The sequence below is a fragment of the Phalaenopsis equestris genome, unplaced genomic scaffold (assembly GCF_001263595.1).
Source record: "Phalaenopsis equestris unplaced genomic scaffold, ASM126359v1 Scaffold000403, whole genome shotgun sequence".
Lineage (NCBI taxonomy): Eukaryota > Viridiplantae > Streptophyta > Magnoliopsida > Asparagales > Orchidaceae > Phalaenopsis > Phalaenopsis equestris.
In genome coordinates, this window is record NW_018164845.1 from 1,117,392 (window position 1) to 1,141,187 (window position 23,796).

The following is a 23,796-nucleotide window of genomic DNA, read 5'->3' on the forward strand; positions in this document are numbered from 1 at the left end:
AAATATGAAATTCAATCCAAGTTCAATTTATTTTGTATTGATTTGTTCTCAAACTTTAAAATTAAAATCTTAATTCAATTTACATACACACATATTCATAAACATAAACACATGCATAAGTGTTTGAACACACATTTCAATAAGATCAACTACTTTGATTTAATTATGCTTGAATCAAATCAAATATAAATTAAGTCAAAATTACCTTTTTAATTGGCTCCTTGATTTCATTTTGAGATTTGTTCTAGTTAATAAACTATTCAAAATTTTGAGTGACTTTTTAATATTGTTAAATTGATAGTCATACATTCTCATCAAGAATTTAGAGCTTGTTTGGTTTAGATTATTGGCAGTTGAAAAGTTTTATGTTGGATTGTAAAAGAAATTTTCTTGGTCACATAATTTAATTTTCATCGAAATGCCACTAAATTAGGATGGCATGAATAATGAAAAACTATAAATTTATTTCAATAGGCTTGCTACATGAAGCATATATTACTTAATACTCTTTGTTACTACAATTAGGATTAGCTTGATGGGATTAATTAAATTTTGTATAATTATATTTCTAAATTACTTCTAATCATATCATCCTCTTTTTTTATATAACATATAAGATTTCCTATGATTTTTGAGGTTAATTTCATCCCCAAATCACGTTCATGCATCTTACATATTCCAACTGAAGTAAATTTTCCTATTATTACTAATACAAGCTTGCAATTCAAATATTAAACTTTCTCATCATTTTAAAGCTTTTTATATTTTCAATTTCTCAATGATTTTTTATTGATTAGAATAAATTTCAAGTAATTTATTAATTTTAAAAAAATATTGATAACTATGTTGACAATTTTAAAAGAATATTGATAATTCAATCAACATAGTATCCATTGCTATATTGCTTTTACAAGTTCAAAGCTACAACACTACTTTGTTTTCACTGCCTACCATTTTCAAAACATTATTAGGGGTCGTTTGGGGGTTGGCCAATAGTTTGCAGAACCGTGAAAATTGGGATGGCAGAGTTGGGCACGTTCTACGATTTGATCTCCGTTCCACATTTGTAATGTCAATGCTACCCCCTCTACATTTTCTCTATTTTCTTCCTATGTCACTGCTAACACCCCTTGTTTAGTTTTGGCTTCTCTGATCCATTATTCTATTTGTGTGGTTCTACGGCAAACTTTCAATTCACCTTCTGCTCTCCGTTCATTCTCGCTACTGTCACTTGCCGCAGACTCTCTCTATGTATATCATATCCTTTTATTGTCTATTGTTGTGGTTTGATAGTTTACGTTGGATATTCTTTTCCCTATCAGCTTCTCTGTTTACCTTTTGATGGTTTGATGCTTTGATGGTTTAGGTGTTATGTCCATTTCAGTTGTTTTGGAGCTTTGATTGTTTTGCTGCTTTGGTGGTAACATTCCACTAATTCATAGACTGTTCCGTTTACCTCTTCCTGAATCTAGAAATGATTTTTACAGAGATAATTATGTGCGCTGTGGGTTATTTTTAAAATATATTCATCTACTTTATCGCGAGCCAATGTAAGTTTGAAATTTTAGCTGTTAAACTAGTCAATAATTTAATTTCACCTCCTATTTAAGTATTGTACACTGTTGATTATTTTTAAAATATTTCCATCATAAATTGTTATGAAACAATGAAATTATGAAAGTTTAGATGTTAGATCAGCCAGTAATTTCATTTCACATCGTCTTCTTCAAACCGAAAAATGATTTTTATGGAGACAATTATGTGCACTAGGGTTGTTTTTAAAATATATCCATCTTAAATTGTTTTGAGCCAATGTAAATTTGAATGTTTAGATGTTAGATAAGTTAGTAATTTCATTTAGCTTCCTCTTCTCTAATTTGAAAAAGCATTTTAATGGATATAGTTATGTGCTTTTTGGGTTGTTTTTAAAATATATCCACTTGAAATTATTTTAAGTAAATGTAAATCTGAAAGTTTAGCTATTAAATCAGTCAGTATTTTTATTTCACCACCTTCACTTCAATCTAAATGTATCTTTTATGGAGCCTTTTTTTAAATATTCATCAGAAATTATTGTGATCCAATGCAAATATGAAATTTTAGATGTTAGATCACTTGGTAATTTCATTTCATATGCTCTCCTTAAATCTGAAAATGCTTTTTTTTTAAGGCAGTTATATGTATTGATGGTTGTTTTTAAAAAAAATATCCATCAAAATTTGTTTTTGGTAGATGCAAATATGAAAGTTTTGATGATGTATTAGTGATTAATTTCATTTTTATCCTCTTCTTCAATCATAAAATAGTTTTTTTATGGAGAGTTATGTGTAATGTTTGTTTTTTTTAAATATCAATCAGAAATTATTGTGAGCCAATGTAATTATGAAAGTTTAGTGGTTAGATCAGTCAGTAATTTCATTACACCCCATCTTCAATCTGAATAACGCTTTATATGGAGACATTTATGCGCACTAATGATCGCTTTTGAAAAATATCCACTAGAAGTTGTTTTGAACAACGCAAATGTAAAAATTTAGATTTTAGATAAATGAGTAATTTTATTTCCCCTCCTAGTTTCAATCTAAAAATGCTTTTTATGGGGACGGTTATGTGCACCAGGTTGTTTAAAAAAAAAAACATACACAGAAATTGTTGCGAGTCAATGCAAATATTAAAGTTTAGATGTTAGATCAATCAAAAATTTTATTTTACATCCCCTTCTTCAATTTGAAAATGATTTTTATGGAGACAGTTATGTGCATTGTGGGTTATTTTTAAAATATATCCATGTGAAATTATTTTGAGCCAATGCAAAATTTGAAATTTTTGGGCATGCGTCACATTCTGTATTTGAAATGTTATGTAGAGCGATGATGGAAAATAAATATCAAAGGGCTCAACAAATCATTAAATGTAAATTCTTTAATTGGCGACAAATACTTGCCACAGATACAACATTATCTTAGATTATATATGCGACTGATAATCACAAATATAACTTGATCTTAAAACCAGAGTGATAAAATTGGTAATCTTAGATAGAGCCTTCTTTGAACAATTGGTCTCACAGAGCTCTGAGGGTGTGCTTGGGGAGCTGTTTTGGATACTTATCATCTCTAATTTGAATATTTTATTTTTTCCATTATTTTTATGGATATATTTTAAGTGCACATAATTGTCTTTATAAAAAAATATTTTTAGATTGAAGAACAAAAAGTAAAATGAAATACTAACTAATCTAACATCTAAACTTTCATATTTGTATTAGCTCACCACAATTTTTTATGGATATTTTTTAAAAAACAACCAACAGTGTACATAATTATCTCCATAAAAAGTATTTTTAGATTGAAGAAAAGTAGGTGGAATGAAATTAATGTTGTGAGAACTTCATGGAAATTTCACATGTATTTACATAACAATTATGTGATGATGGTTTGTTCTTGTTATTTCCATAATTATTTTCATTTCGTGCTTGGCTCTTCATATTGATCGGTTTGTGCACCTAAGTTTTGCATTGAAGGTTTTGAGGTGTGTGACTTTGATGCATTTCATTTTTGAAATGCTATGTAGAATGATGCAAAAAAATAAATGAATAAAGGGCTCAACCTTTCACAGATTGTGACTCATTTATTTATCCCTACCTTTTTGTTACAAATACTACCACATATATTACCCAGTTTTAGATCACATATCTCATTATTTGTCACATATATTATCACATATACTACTTGATCTTGGATCACACATCTCATTATTTGTCACAAATACTACATAGCCTTGAAGCTTAATGATACAATTGGTGATCATGGATGGAGTCTTCTTTGATAAATTGATCTCACTGAGCTCAACTTCAAATATCTTATTCTTTATATTTTTTTAGTTTTTACAATTATTTTTTAAATTGTTTGTTACTCTGAGTGTTTTAATTGCATGATACATCATATGTGTAAACAAGAGGAAAGAGTAATATATGCCATTTGGGATAGGGAGACAACAATTATATTCTGTGATTTATGCTTGAGAGAGAAATTTGACAATAGACCAACCACACACTTCAAAAATGAGGGTTGATAAAACATCACAATAAACTTTCATGAAAAAACGTGTAGATCATATGAAAAAATTTATTTGAAAAATAAATCATATCCACTGAAGAAAGATTGAAAATTGTGGAAGGAGCTGAAGAGAGGGGCTTCTGGATTAGGCTGACACCCTCTTAAAAAAATTGTTGACAATGTTATAGTTACTACCTAATTAAAAAAAAAAAAATAGAATTTTTGGCATTGATTATGAACTGTAGGAGAAGCTCAATATTATGTTCCTTGGTGTTGTGACTATGAGCACCAATATCTGGGCTATAACATAAAACTCCACCCAAATTTTGGATGAGCCCGAATTTTGCTCATTCCAATGAAGTCTAAGAGGAGACACCAGCTGAGGGAGAGCAATTCAAATCTAGTTGGTCTAAGCGTCCTGCACCCTTCACCAAGAAGGATAAAAAGAAAATGAAGATTGTGGTAGCATATTTATTTGAGCAAATATCACAACTCGTTACTACCTGCACCATTGTCACATCTAGTGCTCGCATAGCTCTGCAGGGATTCCTGACTGACAGATGTTGTGAAGCTGTTGGACTCTATTTTAGAGATATTTTATGACAAGACCCTTTATTTATTTGCTATAAAACTTTTTGGAGGATCAAAATAAGCGAGAAGCTTTCTTAAATCTGGTGACCGAACAAAGGATTCCTAACCTTTGATTTTATTTAGAGAACCAACCTAGTTTGTTTGATTTATTTATTCCTATTTGGGATTTCGATTTGTACTAATTTGCATTTTCATGTTGAACACTTTGTTTTTATCACGTTTATTTAAAATTTCAGTATTTGTGTTTGCATTAGTTGCACTATTTTTATTATGCATATTTTCAATTTTTTTTTTCACTCATGATATCACTTACTCTATTTATATGTTTTGAAATGCAAAGAATTGACAGATGGATTTAAGAGATGAAGAGGAAATTATAGAGATACTTGAACAAGCAACAATTCTGACCACAATTGTATGTCTCATTATTGAGTACTATTACGGTCATTTGTGCATGAGACCTTTGTTGTCCTTGTCATCTATGAGTAACATGTGGGTTGGTGAGCTACTCGAAGGTCATCATAGAGGAATTCATAGCATAATTTGGATGTCGAGAACAATTTTTTGTGATTTACTGGATGAATTGTAAACTAATTATGGTTTGAATGGATTGTCGCGCTTCACACCTAGGGAAGTTCTGCCTATCACATTGTATATTATGTCATACAATGAGTTCATTCGTGCTTCTTCTTAGTGATTCCAACAGTCCACAAACGATTATTAAGTATTTCGATGCCAGGGTCAACCCTTAGTGAAATTCTTAACTAACATTGTGAAACTCAAAGACCCTACTTTTATGCAGATCCTTGCCAATACAAGATACATGTCGTACCTCAAAGTATCAACATTTATCTTTTTTTTAAATTACTATTTGACAATAATAATTATAATGCTCCAACGAATTTCTTAAATAGGATTGTATCAGAGTGATTGACGGAACACATATCGATGCGCGTGTTAATAATGATGAGCAGATGACATATATCAGGTAATGTGGAGCTGCTGCAAAGAATATATTAGCAATATTTGATTTCATTATGTGCTTTATATTCATAATGGCTAGATGAAAACATATTGCTTATGATAGCTGCATATTTAGATTTGCAACTCGACGGTGTGAATATAAATTTTCAATGTTGCCACGAGGTTAGTACATTCAAGAATATATATGAAGTGCTTCATTTAAGGATAAATAATAATGATGTTCTTATTCAGAACAATATTACCTGATTAATTCGGGATATCCCATTACAATGAGGTTTCTTGAAGCTATTCCCCAACACGAGGTACAACCTTTCTGATTTTGAGCACAATAATCAAGTGATTAGAAGAAGGAATGAACTCTTCAATAAAAGACACTTGTAATTACGGAGTGTCATCGAGAGAGTATTTGGTGTATGAAAGAAAAAGTGGGTCATGCTCCGTGATGTGTCGACATACTCTTTCAAAAAAAACAGGTGAAGATTATTGTTGCAACACCAGCGCTTCATAACTTTATATAGAGGCATCCATCCCAAGACAATATCGATTTTAAGATCTTAGATAAAGATTTTACCAGCATGGGAAGAATTACAACATCGGGTCGGACATTCATTTTCTGATGAGTATTTTAGTATGACTGAATACAATGCTTATGAGGGAGAATATGTGCAAGAGATGATACAACTAAAAGAAAAGATAACTGATATTTCTGTGAACTCATCAACTGTAATTAATAGCATCACCTACTGATTTCTTATTAACAATTTCTATTTCAACTATACATTGGATTTGTGGATATATATTTTCTAAATCTTCGTAATAATATATATTGTGGCTTTCTTGATGTGTCCTAACAACTTTTTATTTTTTCTTGTAAAACTGCTAATTTTTTAAATTTTTATTGTGCATACCTACTCTTTTTTTTTGTCAATTGAAGCCATAGTGTATCATAATAATATGAAACACGAGTTCAAAAATATCAAGTACTCTGAGAGATCTATCCTGCTATTATGACATGCAATGTGTTGATTACCAATCAGTACGAGAAGACAACTATGGGAGAAAATTTTACTCTTGTTCCAGAAATATGACACCTGAATATTCTAATTATTTTTGTAGGATTGATGATACTGATGACTTCACCCCAGACAACGATCAGGTAAGGAGAGATGCCACTATGAATATGAGATTATCCCAAAAACTTGATCACCATGATATAAAAATTAACATAATTCTAAGCTTGTTGATTATTTTAGTTATCGTCCTTATTGTAGTTATAACATAAAATGACTGCTTCCTTTTTTACATATTATTCAAATATATTACATATACAAGAGTAAAGCCATCTTTCTCATTAGAAACAACTGTAGCACAATGATCTCTCAAACAAACACCTGCATTTCCATCAACAACTTTTTGACAACTTTTGAGAAGCTATTTTGTCAAGAAACAACTTTATGCCTACTTGAAAAGCAAAAGCTGTCCCAAATGTACCTTAAATTCAAGAATCATGCCCCCTACTTTGCCGTAATATCTGAATAGAAATATTATCCAAAACTATAATGCTTGTAATGTTATATTCTTGTTTATTCAAAAACAAATTTATATTTAAAAAGATATTTGGTATTTACATATTAATTTCCCTTCTTTTTTTTTATTTGAACCGTTTGATAACATATTTGACCTTCAACCATATATTATCAAAATAGATATTAAATATTTTTTGTTATTATGTGACAAAAGTTACATAACCACCTAATTCGTATGCATTTACATATCTAACACCTACATTTCCTTTTCGCATTTATACCACGAAATTTTCATTTCACAGCAAAAACATAGACCATGCATACCGAAGTTATCATATATACATACGTGTGTATATATATATATATATATATAAAGATATAAAAGTGGATGTTAGAATTCCTGAATTAGGGACCCAAACATACAAGTATATACAAACATAAAATTGTAAGAAGTAAATCAATGAAAGTAAATGTGGAGAAAAAGAAGAGAACAAAACAATTACTCAGAAAAGTAAGTAGCAGAGTAGAGAAATCAAACGAAGTCCATCTCATTAATATAAACTCCAGCCAGAGTAGTAGTAGCAGCTCCCAACCGTGCAAAGAGACGATTGGAGACTCCAGTTCATCCTCAATGCAGCAGGAAAAGCACCAGTATCCATAGTAAAGAAGGCACAGCTTTGAGGCTTGTTTAGCGCCAAAACAGAGAAAAAATACCAAGGCAGTATTGAGATAGCAGCAGAAAACAAGGACAGAAGCCACCAGCAAGATCCAAAATTCCTAATGTGAGATAGAAGATAAGCTCAGCAACACAAAACCAACAAGCTCACATGGGGCTAGTCCATTAGGAATTATTCTAAGTATAAAAACTGCACAGGTGTTTTGAGATCTATAATTTGCTTTTGTTCAAAAGTTTCCTGTTATGGTTGATTTTGTAGAGACCATAACAATACATTGTACTTTGCTTATACCGGTCTGTTCACTTATGGTGTGTTCAGCAAGTTGGGGAAGATGTGCAATGATTTTATATTAGGATGTAAATCTAAATCATCCTAATATAAAACCATTGCACATCTTGCCCCACTTGCTGAACACACCATAAGTAAAAAGGCTAGCATAAACAAAGTACAATGTCTTGTTAAGGTCTCTACAAAATCAAATATAACAAGAAACTGTTAAAAAAAAACAAATTGTAGATTTCAAAAGACCTCTGCAGTTTTTATACTTTGGAAGAATTCCTAATGGACTAGCCACCCTTCAATATCTCCTACCAGTCCCTCTAATCCCTTCTGTGATGCTGCCTGGAAGGAATTCTCACCTTGGAGGTAAGAGATTTAAAATTGTTAAGGCTGACTGATTCAAAAATGTTTTACTGTTAGCTTCAATAATGCTACTGATTCACCCAGCATCAAAAAGAGGCAAGGCTGGATTTGAAACAGTTTAGTGCTTCTATATAAGGATCCACCTCTGTAGTAACTTCATGCATTCCATCAATATTATTTGTGCTGTAACCAGCATAATTGTTGCCCTCCCCATTATTCTTCAAATGATTTGAGTCAGATATCAAGCCAGAATATTGATCAGTGTATACAGGTGGACATGATAAGTAGGAGTTGGGAAAAGGATATGTGGATTTATCGGCGCCAGCAACTGGTGCTTGAATAGTAGCAGTTTGTTCTGTGGAAAAGGACCAATAAAACCGGGGATCCAAAGCTGGGCTGTTGAAAGAAGGCTTCGGAGCTTCAGTGGAAGTCTTTTTATGAATCTTGTCTGGTGCATTATTGCTGGAAGAAAAATTGCTCAATGACAAGTCATCATCCTTTCCTGCAATGCCATAGAAGATTGTGAAACCTCATAAATATGGAAGAGTTCTACAAAAAGGAAAATTTGAAGAGCTGTGGTCCTCCATTGACTACTGCTGGATTTATAAATCTTATAGTGGAAATAAACAAAGCATAATAATACAAAATAGGTAACTATTTTAAAATAAGTTCACCTGAATTAAGGTATAAAGTAAAAGCAGAGTGCAATAAAATTGCGCAATATTTCACAGAGATTTAACAGCTTGATTGTTGGTGAATATTGATAATGCAATCCAAAGATTGTGACTGTCCATTAAGTACACTAATTGGACTGATGATGATTAAAATTGAGGACAACCAAGCAGTTTGGCAAAGGACCCAACAAATAGATTCAAATTGTGGAAATGAAAAAAATGTAGTCTACCAGAAACAGATTGATCACGAACAAAGTGAAAGACGATTAACATGTGTTTCTCTAGGGAGCAAAAGACAGGATTGGCATAAGCATAGAATGAACAAACATTATCACAATCGTGAGAGAGGAAGGAGTAAAGCAGTTCCTAAACAAGTCAATTGAGTTCAATAGTGGTAGAAGTAATCACATGATATTTGGTTTCTGTGGAGAAGCGGGTGACAAAAACCAATAAAAGGTCTTTTGACAAAAAACCAATGAGTTATCATTGAGATAAAGGCAATCAATATCAGAGTTGAGGATTCAACAATGATAATGTCATTAAAATAAACAAATAAATTATAGACAGATTTACGGAGCATGATGAGAGATATATTAGAGTGAGCATTGGTGAGGCTTTCAAGAAATTACGAAGTTCATTGTAACACACTCATGATGCTTGTAGAAACCCACAAATACTTATGTAAGTGGCACGCATGTCAAGGATAAGCAACATATTCAAACCCAGGTGGTTATATAATATAGGTTTCATCAAAGAGAGCCTCGGAGAAATGCATTGCTAACTTCAAGTTGGCGAATAGGTTCACTGTTGGTAATAGCCAAAGCAAGTAGAAATCAAATAATAGCAAATTTGATTCCAAGGTTGCAGGTCTTGGAGTCATATTTTAGCCATTCATGAATGCCTTTAGCGACAAGTACTCAAGGCATATACCAAGCGAGAATCATCAGAACACGTCTTAATTAGATAAAAATGATATTTTGTTGAGAGAAGGTTATTCCCTCCTTGTTTTATTTGTGAGAAGAGCAATGAAATCATCCACCATTGCCTTAAGAAAAGCAGAAAGTTTTTGGGCTTATTGGAAGGTGGAGGGCTCAATAGGAGCAAAGTTAGTGATATTATGTAGCTTGAGTATTTGTTGGGGTTTTTTAATGCCACAGAGATTACAATTATGTGTGGAAGTTATGAGAAAGGAGTTCGAAGACGGATTTTGTGTATGTGAGGGAGACATGACATTTTCTGGTTATCCAAGGGAACCAAGTGAGGAGAGCAATGATGGAACAATAGGAGTGAATGAGTTGGGACAGAGGGGTGTTGCCGCAGTTGGTAATGCATTGAAGATATGCACTGTTAATATGGTAGGGCTTAGGGGGAGTGAAGTGACAGTGGAAGGGAGATCTATATTTGGATTAACAATAGAGGTTGTGATTGTAATGTGAAAGATGAGCATGTTAAGAGATAAAAAGTCGATCTCTATTTGGGTTACCAAATAGATAGGTGCGGTGGGTAAGGGAATTACCCATAAGGTCATAGCTTGGGATACCAAAGACACCCAAAGGTTCGTAGAAAGTAATACAGTGATGTTTAAAAAAGACAGGTAGACTGGCAATGCAGTGGATGAGGGCATTCTATTGATGAAGTTAGCAAAAATATTAGAAGGTCAGAGTCTAGTACTTGAGAGGGATTGAGAAACGTTATAAAAATGCATAGTTTCAACAATATTTGTGCTCAATGATACTTGGTTAATTGTAGGAGGTGAATTAAGATTTTAAACACTAGTTTGGGAGAAAAAGTGACCAATGCTCCAGAATTCAACACTTCCTTTTTTATAGGTGGTTTCGCTTACGTCATAAAAGTACCTTTGAACTACAGATTTATATCATTTGAATGTGGAAGTAACAACAAATAAATCAATGTATAATCCATTAAGTAGTCCACCAGGATGACAATAACTACAATTGGTGAAAAGGTAATCAGAGTAAAAAAAATCCATCAAATAATTTCACAGTGATTTAGAACACTTAAGAAAGCTGATAAAGACTTGGTCATTGGCAGGGATTTGTAGATCCATGGTAAATCAGACTTTTTGTTTTTCCACAATTTTCCATTTTGTTTAGAGTGTATTGAGCAGTGACAGCAGAAATGTGTCCCTTTAGTTCATTATGATTGGGACTGTCTCAAGTTTGCGTCTGGGATGGCTGTAGTTTGAAAGGGCAAAAGAACAAACCAATCTTGGAAAAACCAAGTTTTGTGTTTAGCATCGTTTGGTGGATGGACAAGTATAGAACCCATCTACAAACTTCATAAGATCACCAAAAAAGTGGAGCATGGTCATTTGAGAGCACTACACAAAGTAGATTCCACTGTTGGATAGCTTGTGGAATCAATGGAGCAGTGCTGAAAGAGATCACTTAACTAGACGTTTAGGAAGAGGCAATGACTGCCACTGAAATAGAGAAAGCGAAGTACCCTCCAAAAATAACTGATGCCAATCACGATCAGGACGGAGAGATGTGAGCAGATTTCTTTGACTTATAACAAGAAATCATAATGATCGAGGAAGTTTGAAGAGGAGAATATAAACAAGGATACTAACATGGTGGAATGATGTGCAAGGGATAACTGAAGATTTGTTAGGTGAGATTGAAGAGGAAGAAAATGTCAGCTAATTGATAAGCTTCACTGGATAGGGATGTTGTCGCAAGGAACTTCATGAGAGGTGATACGCAGTTTGCTCAATGGATAGGAGATGCTGAGACAGAAAGAATATGCTTGTGCAGATGAACAGTTGAGTTCCAGGGAATAACTTTGAAGAAAGTGGAAAGCTTGGGAGAAAGTGCAAAAAAAGATTGGAGCTCCAACACCATGAAGAGTTTTACACAAGGTAAACTGAGAAGCTATGATGCTCCATTGATTATAGCTGGATTACCACTTTACAGTGGAGAAAAATATAGAAGATAAAAAATAGAAAAATATTCTAAAGAAGCTATGCTGAATTTAAGCAAAAGCATAATATTAACAATAAAAATTACATAAATTTTTGGAGAGATTCATGGCTTGAATTTCGGTGTAAATTTATAAATTGTACCTAATTCACTGCGTTCACACTCAAACAGGTTCTTTTTCAACAATGTTGCTCCAGGAAATATCATCAGGTTGATACCACACAGTTTCTTCTTATCATCATCATTGATGTGTTGGAATCCAAAAGTTGATGTCCAAGTCTCTACTAGGCTTGGAATGGCTGATAAAACCAGCATTTCTACCTTCAATGATTTCAGCATCTAAAAAAAAAATGTCAGGTTGCGTAGTTAAACATATGGAATGTTAGCAAGATAAAGCTGAAGAACAAGCCGCACACTGTAACTACCAAATAGCATCAAATTAGTGCTAAGAGTCCTTTTTTGTTCAGACAAAGATAAAAGATGAATGTCATGCAAACCCATAATATAATAAATGAGGAGCCCACACCACAAATCATAAAAAAAATAAAATATAAAAATGTGAACTGATCATGATTGTGCCGTCAGAGATGAAAGATTGTATCACATGGCTCACATGCACACAAAATACTAATAAAATACTAATATGAATTTTATGATCATGTGGCTTTAGATTAAAAACGATGAATGACAAGTGTCTAACACTCCTCATCCTATGTTAATTTGTTCAAATATTCTTAAAATTAAAACCATTGAAACTACTGAACATGATAAACAATATTCATGAACAACAGTTTTGTTGTAATAATAGAGAGTTTATGAACCAAACAATTAAGTGTTGAAGTTGGTTCTCGACTACTTCTCAAAATCAAGCAGTTTCAATCATCATTCATTTGGTTAGATAATACTTGATAATAATTTTGATTGAATTTTCTTGAAATATAAACATACAACCTCTCTTTCACCATGTGCTCTTATTGGTATGTACCTATGAATGCACATGCAGTGGATAGGTGCAAGAAAATGTATGAATGAGCATAAATAGATACATTCACCATGCCAGTAATTAACAAGCAAATTTTTGCCGTTTCCAGTGACAAAAGCTTACATTTTCTGCTTGTATTGTGGTGGAACAAGAAATGCATAGAGAAGGCATACTGTTTGCGTTACATCAACTTCTAAATAAAAAGTGTCCAAGTATATTCTTGTTCGCCAAAACTATTTTAATCTTTGGAAAACATGTCAACAATTAAACATAATTTGTTGATTAAACCAAAGCATTCAATTTTTTTAAGGTTTTTATTATCATAAAACATTTAAAATCAAGAAAAATGGTTTCACGGTGGAATTATTTTATGTCTACTATATTTTGACTCGAATAGTCAGCTACAGGTGAATATAATTTTTATAGTCAGAATACAAATGACATAATATATTAAAAAGTAACGGTGAGTAATAGATATCAACTTTTAAGCTAGTAATGGAAAGACCCCTCATCATAAATATGCAAACAGTTGTGTGACAAAATATTAAATATGTTTTACACCATTAAATAGAAATTGAGAGCAAAGCAAGAACCAGAGCTTGCACCAACCTCTTCAATCACATGCATAAGCCGTCGACACATTCCCGCCTGACGTTGCTCAACGCATGTTGTTATTAGAGGCAGCTCAGCCAAAGTGACTCCATGCACCCTGCATTAATTTGTGTCAAAGTACAATTGATATGGCTGTAGCTTACGGTTACAGGAAAACTGATTAATATGATGAAACCTACCATAGAAACAAAATATGAGCAAAACGAAAACCATAAATGCAATTAAGCCAATTATATTTTATATATTAAGTGTTACAAAATTAAAAAGTAAGTGATGGCTACATTAATAAGATGGAAATGACTATTAAAAAGGATGTGCTAAGCTGAACAAATTAAGTAATGATTAGATCAGAAGAACAGAAAAAACGGCATCCACTACAGATAAGATTGTAGAAGGAACTTAATTGAGTTGAATCCACACAATGAAGGGATTGTTTAAGGTAGAATGTATAAAAATGGTGCTCAAAAGACTTATAAAGAATATATTTAACAGCTCATATAACACTCAACATAAATGAAATGAAGTAGTGCCTTCAGAAGACATTTCTCTCAATGAAAATGTTTTTGTGCAAAATATTTTTAAACATATTATCTAATTAGGATCAAGCTGTTGGCTCTCTCAGGGTTGCTCTGTCATTATCCAAGATTTATGAAAAAACTGAAGCAGATGTTTGCATAAATGTTTGCATAAATGCATAATTTTAGATGCAACCCCAAAATCACATTTCATCCAAACCTATACTCTAGCGATGGACTGTAATGTCACACTGTCATCTTTCTTTGATGGCAGTATTAATGGGCGATGACAACTTTCTTTTTGAGTGAAATCCACTTAAACCATTTTCACTTTTGCACTTTAAATATCGACAATTTGCAATGATCACATCCAATCTCATAAATTCATACCACCTAAGCGCTGGCTTTCTTCTTTGGCAATTTGTTTTACAAGCAGATTGAATGTGGCATTAAAAGATAGATGAGGGTTTAAGAATAAAAAGTGGGAAAAGATTGATGGATTTGTAGATTATTGAAAAGGTTGGGTAGCTGCATGAAGATGGAAGAGGGAATTAGCTTATAGAATGGAGTCCCTATGTCGAATTTTTTTTCCATGGTACAAGGTATGGTTTTTTGCCTGCTCTAAATTTTTTATAAAGTAAATAGTTAAAATAATTTTTGAACTTCTTATTTTGTTATGCTTATTTAAGCACAAACTCATGCTTAATTGACTATTTGTGTTAAACACTAATTATTAAATCATTAGGTTGCATAACATATATTTAAAGGATGATTTGATGGAATGAAAAACATTACTTCACACATATTTCAAAGATCTCTAGAGGCATCTATAGAAGGGGTGATTCATAGGAGAGTGCGGTACTCACAAAAGATAGCCTCAATGTTTAAAATAGGATATCGATACACATTTTCTTAGTTCATCTAAATGCATTGTTGATTAGACAGAGGTCGCAAGTATATTTCTAAAACCATAAGAATTTTTTCAATAGTTTTTTTTTCATGTTGCAAGCTATTCTTAGGTTAGTGTGTATGCATGTGTATATTCACTTCACCATTTTATATACATGAATACTCTTATACGATCAAATTTAAAATATGACAAACAAATCATTAGCATTTTAAATAAAAATATTATCACATGGTGTACATCATTCATATAGAGGTTACAATTTCATTTACAATCTCAAATTAAATCAAATATTTTACACAATCACAATACTTAAAAACATTACACAACTTCAAACATTTTAAGCTTGCACGTGGATATAATGGCTATTAATTGATTAAAAAGCACAAAATTAAACAAATATTACATGCTTGAAGAATCATGGTTCTAAGGAATATACACCTAAATTAAAGATATAAAAAATAAATGCCACACTAACTACCGCCTACCTTCTAGTCAAGGTTGAAAGTCATTTCAATGGATGATAAACGGGATGGGAAGTGATCAATGGTGCTACTCTAGGGAACTACAACATTCCTTTGACCGCTACACACAAGCCTTGTGGCCCTATCCATCACAGTGCACTTCCCTGGCAATAAAATAAAGATATTTAAGAATACATAAAGTTTTGAACTTGCCATTTTGAGAATAGTCAACATGGCTTTGTGAATTAGTTCATGTTGTTATGTATTCATGGCAAAAATTGGGATGCAAAAGGAAGTGATTCTCACTAATCGTTCCTAGAAGGTGAAGATACCTTTGAAGAGAATTATTTCTTTCGTCAAATCATTTCGTACATTGGAACTCATTATAGCTGGTTTTGGACCATTTGAGGTCCTTTTTATTTTGTTTTAATTTGAATTAAAACATATTTAATTGAGATAGTTATTTTTAAATCACTCAAAAACCAATAAATGTTTTGAGTATTTTTAAAAAAGAAGAAAAAATTGCTCAAAATCTACTTTTACATTCATAACATGGGCTTAAATAGGGCATTACAATATTTTGCAAATAAACCCTTTTTTTACCGATAGGACCCTAAATGAGGTCCAATTCTCAACTCCCTCCCTCAAGAAGGGCAAAAGATATCACTAAGCCCATCTTATCACATAACCTACGCAAATCTAATGAACTAAGCCCTTTAGTGAGGCAGCCAACCACTTGCTCTGTAGTGGCTACATGACTTAGCTCCAGTAGACCGTTATTCAGCTTTTCCTTGATGAAGAATCTATCGATCTCCACATGTTTGGTTATATCGTGTTGTGCCGGGTTGTTGGCAATGTTGATTGCTAACTTGTTGTTGCACCACAACTTCATTTGAGATCCTTAGTTCACCTTGAGGTTGACAACAAGGCTCTCAGCCACATCATCTCGTCAACTCCTAAGGGCTTGGCCCTGTACTCTGCCTTTGTTGTTGACCTTGTTACTAAAAACTGTTTCTTGCTCTTCCAAGAGACCAATTTTCCCCTACGAACATGCAGTATCCTGAGAAGGATCTTTTGTCATCTACAACTCAACAAATCAACGTAACAAAAGCCCTCAATATTTACATGCCCATTTTTTTTGAAGATCAACCCCTTCCCTGGAGCACACTTCAAGTACCTCATAATCTTATAACACTGCATCCATATTACCCTTCCTTGGATCATGCATGTAGCAGCTCACCACGCTCACTACAAAAAAGATGTCGGGTTGAGAGTGACAATGATAGATCAACCGACCCATCAATCTTCGGTACCTCTCACGATTAACCAGTTCTCTTGCCTCTGCACTCAGCTTGGCCTTTTGGTCAATTGGAGAAACTGCAGGTTTGCATACCAGAATGCCTATTTCCGTGAGGAGATCTAATACATACTTGCTCTGGGACAAGACCATCTCCTCAATTCCACGGACCGCTTCAATCCCAAGAAAGTATGTGATTTATCCAAGATCCTTCAACTCAAATTCATTGTCCAATCTTACCTTTAGTTGGACAATCTGTGACTTATCATCACTGGTGAAAATGATATCATCAACATTTACAACAAGTATAGTTGTGTGACTTTAATGTTGTAGAAAAGACACCACATACTCTGCATTGATATGATGATATCTAATGTCTATCATAGCCTTTCTAAACATGTCAAAGCAAGCTCGAGGAGACTGATTCAAGTCAATAGTGATTTCTTGAGTCTATACATCTTGCTCACTGTTTGGACTGTACTTCATCATGGTGATATCTCCATATATACCTCTTCTAGTAACTCGCCATGAAGAAATGCAATCATTACATCAAGTTGGTGCAACCTCCACCCACCATTCATTGCCAGAGAATTAAGTATCCTAACCGTGCTTATCTTTGCTACTAGTGCAAAGTTTCTTTATAGTCAATGTCATATGTTTGACTATACTCTTTCTCCACCAGTCGTGCTTTATATCACTCCACATTCCCTTCTGAAGTTTGTTTCATTGTAAAGATCCATTGCACCCAACTGTCTTTTTCCCTATTGGTGGTGACATTATCTCCCATGTTCAATTTTTATCGAGAATCTTAAGCTCCTCATGCACAGTAGATTTCCATTTGAGATCCTCCTTTAGCAACCTGTCAACACTTATAGAGGCAGTGCCCAAGATGCAATGAATGCTCCATGTAAAGGTGATATGTTGAATATGAAAAAAAAAAACAATGTCATGCTCGCACCCAAAACGATCAGGAGGATGTCACACATTGTTGCAAGAGATCCTCCTTAAAATTTGGGGGTTAAGAGAAGAAAGAGTTAGCATATCATCCAGGAGTTCTGAGTCGGAGGTGGATGTTGTAGGTATCTCAAGTGTCGAGGAAAGCCAAGACAAGGGACTAACTGGAACAAGTGGCACTACAGACATCGTTCACTCATTTTGCTTCCTTCTTCGCGTTTACACTCTTACCTCACCTTCAGCATGAATTCCACCACCTCTGGTTCACTCTCATTTTTCAGTTTCTTAACTGATTCATCCCAAATCATATGATAAGATATTGCTCCCACATGTACCACTCTCTTACAATTGCTACTCACCCCTCTTGCCTCATATCTCCAAAATCTAAACAATCACCAAAGAGTGAAGTCACTGCTTGGGTGTATTATGATTCAAATTCTCTAAATGACTCATTTATTTTCACAAAAAGTCTCTTTTCTATCGGCTCCAACGGACATATCCATTATGGGTAGCAGAATAACCTACAAACACAAATTTCATAGCTCTGAGATCCAAGTTCCCTATTGATGACTTGTTATCCTTTACAAAACATACACATCCAAATATCTTCAATGGGAGGATTCCATTATTTCATCTTTCAACATATGACAATGAGGTTTTCAATCCAACACCCTTGAAAGACATCATGTTCATCAATTGAGCAACAACAAAACTGTTTGCCCCCATAAGTGCTTTGAGTTATTTATTGTGATCCTCATGCTTCGTGCTACCACTAGAAAGTGTCTATCTTCCTCCATGCTACTCTATTAATTGTCATGTTGTTCCAGATTTCCCTATTCGTGCTACCTCTGGACATATATTTTGATGTTGTATCCATTGGTTTGACAAGTATTTCCCAAATGCTTTGTTGGTATGTTCTGTCCCATTATCAAACCTCAATACATTTATCTCATGCTAAATCTGGAACACACTCATGTTGGTCTCAATCCCAGCATAAGTTTTGCCCAGATGACCCTCATCACCTTTCAAATATCATCTACTCAAATATCATCTACTGAGGATGCAATGGAACCATCGTGTTGGGTAGCTAAGTGTAGACTAAGGTGTGTGTAGTTCTTCGCTTATCCCCTTAGCACTGTCACTCTTTGGTTCATCCCTGATCAGATATCCCTCTAGTCTCATCCCTACTAGAGCTATATCGACCCGGTGCGACCAAATTTGATATGTGGCCGGTCTATCAAACTTTAAAACCACAAGAGGGAGATCTAGCTTTACTGGGTTGAAACACGTGCTAAAGTAGTGGCTCCCGTCAAGACGCTAGCTCCTTGTATCAGCATGACCAAAACCTTCAGAACTTAAAGATCTAGCTTTCCAAGAAGCTCCAATCATTTGCCTTCTACACTATCTCATTCTCCTGACATCCTCAAACACAAGAATCTAAGTCTAGATCACACAAATTTGATCCTTGGCCTCTGTACACTGCAATCATGTTGTGGTCTTTAGAAGCCACAGTTTGTACAATGTGATCAAGTCGTACTCTCTAGAAGCCGCTATTTGTACGTTGGGATCACGTCGTGATCTTTGAAAGCCGCCATCGTCACTGTGATTCCATATAGCGATCTCGCTTCTCACTGGTTCAGAGTAGGAGCCGTAATCCTGTGTCATGATCATCACCGCGATTCCATGCCTTCACAGTTAGTGCGACTGTATGGAGAGGGTTATCATCCCAGTTAACTCTAACCATGGTTGTAACGTCACGTGATACCATGATCCAGTAGTTTCCATCCTAGTTAGTGTGACTATCATGAGGAAGAAACAAAAGAAGAGGTAACTTGGAGTTCCGAGTCTCTGCACGCCGATCCCAATAGTATAAGTACAAATAAACCCCTAGACTTCTTCAATATTCCCTTTTTACCAATATGACCCTAAATTAGGTTCAATCTCAACAAAAAATAAATTGATTTAAAAAAAAAAAATTTAAACAGATAAAAAATTATATCAACAAAATATATTTTTGAAAGTAAAATTAATAAAAAAAACAAAAGTGATGTCAAATGAGCTCTTAGTGGACAACAGTTCAAGTACAATATTTGTTCTCCTAAGTGCAAGAAGCAGCCTGCTTAGCTTAGTAACCCTATAGCAAGCGCAAAACTTCTGCATCAACCATATTGCCCTGTTAAACCAATTCCATAATCCTAGTCAAGGGGCATTTGACAATTGCAGCACACCAACCATTTCGTAGGGCAAAAATTCTTCCTCCCCGGCGATACTATGCATGTAACAATGGCATGTGATGGCTTGAAAATATCTTGTCAAAAGCTACCAATAATGTATAACACATTTAGTAGAAGCAATCCGAAATTTAAAGTTATCAGGACAATTACAAGAAATTAAGTGAAAGGACCAACTCTAGATTTGAAGTTAATAAAAGTGGATAATGACATATGAAATGGAAATCAAGAACAATATTTTACATTTAGTTTATACCTGATTGAAGCAACAGAAAATAGTTCATCATCCCTCCCCAAGGCCACAGTATAAAATCCTTGACAGTTCACCTGCGATATTTTTGACCTGAAAATGGTGCAACGAAAGAAGTGAATGCAGTGGGAGTTCTATAAACTACATCGCAAGTCAAGTAAAATCGTAGTCAGCAGTAAAGATTAGGGACACTTACATACGTAGCACACAATTCTCATCTATTTACATCTCACACCTAAACTTTCATATTTACACACATCAATCAAATCTTTAATATCACATCAAAAATAGCATTATAATCATTTTTAAAAAGTGAAAGACAAATTTTCATGCATAGTTTAAACAACCAAAGTTCCATGTACGTAAATATAAAAGTTTAGATGTTAAAAATGTAAATACATAAGCATTTCTAGCTACATATGCAAATTTCCCTAAGGATTGTTATTAGCCATGCATGAACTATAACGCAAAAAGATATTGGAAAAACTCACCTCAAGTTGTACAAGATGAGAGAAAGCATATTTTTGCCTGTTCTGGGATCCAACATGGGAAGAAAGCTTTCTTCCATAATGGACAAGGCAACAGCTAACTTTGTGTTGCATTCAGCCATCAAAGCAGTCTTCTGTGTAGAAAGAACTTTTTCATCATCATGAATGCATTTCAAAACAGTCCAGCATAATCCATCATTCAAGCAATTCGTCATTCCTACAAGTGATTGCAGTCCAGTGTAAACCTACATCACACAGAATGTGAAGTTATTGGAATATACAAAAAAAAAAGCAGTAGTTAATTTTAATCAGAATCCGTGAATAACACCCAAAGAATAGAACATAAGAGAGAGAGAGAGAGATGCATGGTGAATGAACAGTAATTTATGCAAAGTGTGTAACCCTTTTTTTCATAAAATTATCCTCTATTAATAGAGAAAGGGGATACAATATGCAAAGTTATATCAATTACGATACTTCGGTTAGGGATATCTAGGTTATTCTAGGCCTTTTAAGTATGTGGGCCCAAATTTTTGTTACATTCTAGTGAGAGTGGCGAGACCTTAATAGGTGTTGCTGGTTGGCTAAGCTAATGAGATCTTGTTAGGCATAACCGGTCAGCAAGGTTCGGTAGGCATTATCGGTTGACTTACCTTATTGGCAAAGGATTGGTAAGATCAAGTTGGTCAGCTATGTCTTAGTGATCGGTTAATGGGACCGACCATCAAGCCCCGATCCCAGATAAGAAATTTTCGTCGACAAAGAAAAGTTAGGATATCAGGCAGATCGTAAATCACCATAATCGTAGGTAGTCACTCTTAGACGAAGAAATCCTGAGGGATGGCTGAGAATTGCCCAAATGATTCTTGATGTTGTTTGAGGAGACCGTTGGGTGTTTCCAATAGAACTGTAGGACCCAAGTGATTATCTTCTTTATTGGGTTGGTTTCATCGTGGGGAATGACTTGAGTCACTCTATGCTTCACTTCCAGTCAAACAGCTCAGGTTCGAGCCATTCGGTTGCCTTAGTTGACCTTAGTCTTAATACCTCCGATCAGACAATTGGATCTTTAAGTCTCCTGCCGGCGGAACTCTCTTTGATATACATAGTCCCGTCTGCATCGCTGTATCTCCTTGAAATTCATGTTAGCATGTTTTCCATTCACATACTTAGTTCCTCTTTTGCTTTTTGGAAGATGTACTGCGACAATATTAAAAGAATTTAATGCAAAAAGTATATTTCATTTATGATAAATTAATGATTCAATAATTGAACTCTCTGAATTTCTATGCCCTACATTTCTATATATAGGGTGTGAGGGATTGATCTCCCTTATCTTCTCCTTTCTCCACCTTGCTTAGGTTGTGTCTAAACTCCATGTGCTACTATGGTGAGCTGAACGTTGTCGGGGTCCAAATCCTATGACAGAGCAACATACCTCAAGGCCTTCAGAGAGATGAAGATGAAATCTCGACAAGAGAGTGAGAACAGGAAGAAGAAAGTTCTTGTGAAGAGGAAAACGCCTAATCCGGAGGATGATGTGAGGTTGTTTGATTTGCTCTGCGGCCGTCACCGAGAAGTAGCTCGAGCAAAGACAGGGGGCCGATCAGGCTATCCGCCTGCCAAACTGCCAGTCTTTCTTTCTACCAAGACTCAAAACCTGCCTACAAATCAGGTCACACAGGGAGTTGCTCGCACTGTGGCACTGCTTGGGGCGCAAGGGACGATCGATGCTTCGCAGTAGACAAAGTTGCAGGACAAATCTGGTGAGGACAAGGGGTCTTTTACAACATCTTATTGGGATTGTATCCTTAGAATGAGGAATTTCGGTGTTGCTTATTTAATTTTCATTCTTTTATGAAATTCTTTTTATTTATATTTTTCTTTGGTAAAGCCCACTTTGTTATAGAGATTAAGGTCATTGATTCTCTTTCAATGAACCTTCGCACGGATCCGATTGTGGCTCCAGTGGCCCTGGACCAAGAATCTACTGGAGGAGGCCGACTGTCGGGCGGTCCTAGCGAAGCCCAAGAAGAAGCAACCAATGTAAGCAAAATCTCCCCTTTGTCGTTGGTGCACCGCCTACATAAGATGGAGGATTCCTTTGCCAGGGTGATAGGACTTCATCAAGCCAAGGAGATACGTGTGCTGCTCGTCTGTGTTGAGAAGATGGATCAGATGGAGGAAGAGATGACTGCCATACGTGAGAAACGACCGCCCTTCATGGGGAAACGGCCGCACTTCGTGCGGAGCTGCTAGCCATTCAAGAGGCATCTTCAATGTCTTGAGTCCAGGCAGAGATGGGTCGGGTAGACAACTTTAAGCTAGGCGTGAGTTTTTATATAAGAGGTTGCTTCAACGAGGGTGTGTCTCAGTTGAAGCGGCCAAAGATTTTCTTGTAAAATATTTCACCTCAACGTAGCTTCTGAGCAATACTTGTAATTTTTATTTTATGAAATAAAATTTAATTTTCTATCTCGAATCATGTGTTGATGTGACCCTTTTGTTAGTACAATTTTGAGAATGGCCAAGGACGCTCTTGTCCCTAGCGCAGCTCATCTTTCCATCCAATCCTATAAATAGGGACAAGAGTTTATTTCCCTCGAGTGATTGTTCCATTTCTTCTTTCCTTTCTTCTTCCAAGCTCCGTTTCTCTGTTTCTTTTTAATGGGCACGATACTGGAAAGCGAGTGGTCAACAATGACTCTGAACTAGGTGGAGGTTCTTTAAGAAAAAAGTGTTTATGAACCGATCGTCGAGCTCTAAGCAGTTGAAAGCTATGACCGAGTGATAAACAAGTTAGGGGAGAATCTTGTGTTATACTGAGACCAGTTTAATAATGGCTCACAACTGCCACTTTATCAAGAACTTCTAGTGATCTTCAACTGATACAGGATGATCCAACACAATTCTTGTCTAACAACAAATGACAAATATGACATATGATCTTCTACCGGTGAATGGAGATCCCTGTCGGCGTTTAAAAAGGGGGGAGTTACGTT

The 23,796-nt window shown here is 34.8% G+C and overlaps 1 protein-coding gene across 2 annotated transcripts; it reads right to left on the reverse strand.

Annotated features, from left to right (window-relative positions):
• Positions 1-7,597: 7,597 nt before the first annotated feature.
• LOC110026909 (increased DNA methylation 1-like) lies at positions 7,598-21,044 on the reverse strand. Of its 2 annotated transcripts, XR_002294282.1 has the most exons (6): positions 20,798-21,044; positions 20,313-20,399; positions 13,686-13,785; positions 12,238-12,433; positions 8,475-8,980; positions 7,598-7,936 (listed from the first exon to the last, which is right to left on the reverse strand). XR_002294282.1 is itself a non-coding variant. In XM_020728116.1 (5 exons), exons 1-5 carry the CDS (start codon positions 21,007-21,009, stop codon positions 8,565-8,567), a joined length of 1,011 nt encoding a protein of 336 aa, XP_020583775.1. In that variant the 5' UTR covers positions 21,010-21,044; the 3' UTR covers positions 7,598-8,564. The 2 variants fall into 2 exon arrangements, 1 of the variants encoding a protein (XP_020583775.1); XM_020728116.1 differs by having other exon boundaries at positions 7,598-8,980.
• Between the last annotated feature and the right edge of the window lie 2,752 nt (positions 21,045-23,796).

Bases quoted from the DNA above. Each gene is read 5' to 3' on its own strand.
- LOC110026909 (XM_020728116.1), bottom strand. From the start codon at position 21,009: ATGACGAATTGCTTGAATGATGGATTATGCTGGACTGTTTTGAAATGC. The intron at 20,400-20,797 runs GTGAGTTTTTCC...CACCATTTTCAG, and splicing joins CTCATCTTGTACAACTTGAG to GTCAAAAATATCGCAGGTGA. The intron at 12,434-13,685 runs GTTGGTGCAAGC...TTTTTTTTTTAG, and splicing joins TTATGCATGTGATTGAAGAG to ATGCTGAAATCATTGAAGGT.